We start from the raw sequence: 4,503 nt of genomic DNA, 5'->3' as shown, positions 1-4,503 counted from the left end.
CACGACATGATAACTGAAAAAGCTTACTAGTATTCTGAATCTCCTTAACAAACCAGCTGATACTCCTCTTATCTTGAAAACCATTATAAGCTTCACCATTAGGTAGCGGTAACTTAGAAACAGTGTTTACAATCCTCGACGTAATAACCTCTGGCTCACTAGAAGTTGATGCGCCAGATCTACGAGACGCTGAAGATGACTCGCACATTTGTGAACGGGTATTTCTAATACCCTCCATATAATCACGCCAAGCCAATATATCACCAAAGGTCGCTTTCTTATCGGTAAGCATCTCCTCACACTTCTTGGTAAACTCTTCATCAGTAACATGTCTTAAGAGATAAACGTTCTCTACACCAAAAGCTTCAGCAATTTGTAAACCAACAGGACTTGGGGAAGTTGTCAACGGGTTCTCCACCATGTTAACCATTTGGGAACTCAAGGCAATGGTTAATGGAATCTAGTGATTCTATCTACAATTAAACTCATAAACTCATCAACTAGCTTCGAGCTAAGCTAAGATTCCATAGTTGTGCAATCTGCACAACTACACTGGTGGACGTCCTCTCTTTTTGTGGAACTCCAATCTCATCAGTAAACCCTCAAGCACATCGCTATCAATCTTCAACTTCTTGACTCGCTCTCTGAGCTGAATCACTGGCACCTGTCTAGCATAACGGCGGTTGCATCTAGCAGCGTCGACCCAGACTTCGGTACCTTCCACGACTTTGCCTTCCAGGGTGATACTGTCGATATATCGCGGCGAGCCAAATATGAGTGATGTGCCCAAAGCGGCTCTAAGCTCCTCATATTTCTCGTTATCATCAATTTCTCCCCAGCAACCCCGCAGTGCAAAGAGCTTGGCGATCTCACACACTCTCAGGTCGCGGATGAAGTCCTTAGAAGGATCCTCCTGCTCAAGGAGATCTTCCAACCTGGAAGTTCTGAGCAGAAGCGTGTGCCTTTGTGGTGGTTCAGACGCCATACCTCGATATACCTTAGTTAAATCAATTTCTCTACCCGAGGCAGCTGAGCCATACGACGATATACCCTAGTTCAGTCAATTTCTCTACCCGGGGCAGCTGAGCCGTACCACGTTATACCCTAGTTCACCCTCTTGAGTGAGTCCGTCCAAGCTCTGACCCGTGTAGAACCAAATAGTAACTGCTAGAGATTAAGAACCACTCGCCAATACTCGCCGATTTTATATTTCAGTACTCCCGATGTTGAGTATTCCCGATAGTGACTCGATTTATTAACTAGATGACGTGAACGGCAAGGATATCACATTCCTTGATATCCAGGCGAGGCCCCTTCAAGCTGTCGTCGCTGTTACATTCCCCGTTCTCTGAGCAAAGCTGACTGATAGCCGCCGAAGCTGTCTATGATGGGCTTTTCTCGGTGATTATTGAAGATTCAACTCAACTCATATCAATTGAAAAGTATTAGTTTTGAACGCGTATAATACGACAGGATAACCGGCTCGTCAGGAAGGACGCAAACAAATAACTGAACCTCACCTCGAGACGCATAGCAGAATGTCTCGGAAAAAGATGGGAAAGAACACATCACTATACTATTGGGTGATGTGGGACTCATACAATAGATAATACGATATGAAAAAGATAGCGAAATCTATACTAGGGATTCCGTAGTGTTACAACGAAACGAGGGATGCATATGAGCAGCATAGAGGTGGCACGATGATGCCTCGCATCATACGCGAGCACTTGTTTCGACACTCCGCACATGAAGCACCTTCAACGACTTCTAGCACAAGGAGAGCTATTAATGGTGGAGCGGAACGTTACGAAGTACTCCTGTTGGGAGAGGATATTACATGGACCTATAGATTATCATGGGATCTTGAACCACATAGAACCATTCTATGGTATAGAATATCTAGTAACCGAGAACCGTACATAGTCGCAATGATAGTGACAAGAACACTCACGGTCAATAGTGACTATACGTTACCTGGTTCGTTGCCGGTTCGTTCGATGTAAGCGAAACCTCTCAGTCCCCAAGATTCCCCCCAGGTGTTGAGAATCTTCCAATACCTAGCATATAGATAAATGAACACCGAGTGCTACTTAGATATTTTAAACTCACCGAACTCCCCTTCGAGGAAGTGTTGTAACCCACGATAGTTACCGTATGACTTACGGGAGCGACTCCACAGCTCTTGACTACGAAGTTGAACGAAGACGTTCTTCGCTTCTAGGCGCGCGTGCTCCCACCTGTGATAATCCCTCCCGTGTAATGTCTGAATGGCGGGGCCTCAGCGTACAATCTAACCGTCACGGGCCCGGTAGCCACAGCTTGCATCATTAGAGCCTCGTTGGCTGCCGGTACAATCGGGATTGAAGCAATATCACCACTCTAATCATAACCAGCACTGAGCTGTGTCGTTGAGGCACACCCACCTTGAGACACTGCTCCTTCGGATCATTAGTGATGGACGTCTTACACCTGCCGGCCTTAGCCTTATAGGGATAGCTTCTGTCCCGCACAATGCCATCGTCAAACGCATACAGATATGACCCCGAGGCTGTGCCTCTTACGCAGCCACTGATAGAGAGCTCAGGTCATAGAATGCTAATTCGACTCGTTCGAATAACTAAGCGCTGTCTCACAAATTGTTTTCGTTGGGTCCACTACAGTCAACTATCTGTTGAACTGAGAACGGGACCACTTTAGTAATTTTGGTTTGTATCTTGAAACGGCTCTCCATGACGACTGAAGGAAACACCGACGATTGTAATAATGAGAAGCACCGAAATCTACGAAGTACTCAAAGCCACCAGAAACTTACTGGCAGCGTTTATGGCGTAGCAGGCACCACAAGCCTTTTGATTCCTGACTGGAGCCAAAGCGCCAGCGGCTTCCCAATCAATCGACGGAGGAAGATCCATGATGAGATCTTGTGAGTCTGAGGGACATTTTCGACTTCACTGGAGCCGCTTCAGTGTAACGAGATGAGAGCGACCCTACAAGTCGCATTGGCTGATCGCAAGTTCCCTTTGGATCGTGGATCTTCTGCACACTGGAGCACTCTATCGGATACTTCAGGTGGCAGGTCTGCATACTCGTTGAGACCGACTTCATGAGTTATATCGTCTATATAATGAACATAAGAGGAATAGAAGCTTCCATCGCTCACCGTTCGCTCTCAGTTCTTCTATCTCCCTTACGTTTCTTGCAAAAGCAGCCTTTGCAACCTGGTACTGCTCATCCGTCTCATACTTCTTATTGTATCTTCAAGAACTCTGATAGCCGATGAGAGAGACAGATGGCATATAGTAGATGCTGAAGGGAACGGATCATCTCACCGTGTCATGAAGTCGTGGAATGCCTGGTCGATATTCTCGAGCTGACCATAACGATCCGATCCTCCAGCGATAGCTTGAGCCATGAGAATGAAGTGGAGAGTCCCGGCGGTGAACCACATGATAGGGATTTGCTGATCGATTGGAGACCAGAGGATTCTTTACGAAGTACGGGGGAATGTATTTCGCCTACGAATTCTTTATTAAAACGTTCTGTCCGTGACGTCGCTACGGCGCCACCGCAGCTAGCACCGTAGCATTCCACACAGTGAAAAACAAATCTCACGACTACTGCTGCAGTAGTCGTGAAATGTTTCTCACGAATGAACTCCATTGATGATCACCTACACATTACTGTCACAGTCTCACAGACTTACTCTCACTCGCAGCTCACCACCTAGTGCCAATGGATTTATAAATTCTGTGATGCCCACCGCCTCCGGTGGGGGCTTCTTCACTGTGTACTCCGCTATAGGTGAATGCCGACTGCGATTTGTCTGGCAACACGACATAAGTCCCAAGACTGCGACAGAGCCAGCACCTTGCTGTGTTGTTGGTCCGGTGACCATCGTGGCCGGGGGCGCTCCATAGCAATAACGTGGCTGGCTACCGAGGTGAGGAACCGGCTATTGAGCTTAGCGAAAGGATTCACCATAGATGGGAGAAACTAATTATGGTGCTGATCTGATCTGAAGGCTCAATGATGTTCTCAACTTCCGATGACTACATTGAAAATATGGCATTCGGTGGCAACAGATTAATTTTATTATATTAATTCAGTTCATGAGGCTATACAAGACTTACCGTCTCACTCCACCTAGAGGGCCGATATTGGTCGAAGTATTTCCCGTGTGGAATTCAGGCGGCGATGCAAAGGTCGCTTGAGGCCGGGACCAGTCGCATTGCTTCTGACGTGACAGGTGTCGCAAACTTGGATAATGCCAAATAGTTGCCAACCGGATTTCAAAGGGAGTTTATATATTTTTTTCGCGAAACAGGTCACCGTACTGAGTTTTAGCATATTGGGAATAGTAGGGTGGAAACAGGAATGACCTAACTTTTCGGTGAAGATTAGTTGGTGGTGGAAACTGTATCCTCTCCTGCTTCGCGCAGATGGCTCTGAAGCCGACAGGAACAGATATCACCAAGATGGCGTTAATTGAGGAAGCCGCAC

At 46.8% G+C, this 4,503-nt stretch overlaps 1 protein-coding gene across 1 annotated transcript; it reads right to left on the bottom strand.

Moving 5' to 3' along the window:
• Window positions 1-547: 547 nt before the first annotated feature.
• On the bottom strand, window positions 548-3,415 carry Pmar_PMAR010696 (Ervatamin-C, putative; the record flags this gene model as incomplete). The annotated part of the gene is made up of 10 exons (XM_002778706.1): window positions 548-997; window positions 1,094-1,164; window positions 1,978-2,060; window positions 2,094-2,240; window positions 2,291-2,382; window positions 2,427-2,502; window positions 2,637-2,739; window positions 2,816-2,932; window positions 3,164-3,258; window positions 3,333-3,415. 10 exons carry the CDS (start codon window positions 3,413-3,415, stop codon window positions 548-550), a joined length of 1,317 nt encoding a protein of 438 aa, XP_002778752.1.
• Between the last annotated feature and the right edge of the window lie 1,088 nt (window positions 3,416-4,503).

This window comes from Perkinsus marinus, assembly GCF_000006405.1.
Source record: "Perkinsus marinus ATCC 50983 genomic scaffold scf_1104296948432, whole genome shotgun sequence".
Taxonomy (NCBI): Eukaryota; Perkinsozoa; order Perkinsida; family Perkinsidae; genus Perkinsus; species Perkinsus marinus.
This window is presented reverse-complemented; position numbering and strand designations above follow the sequence as displayed.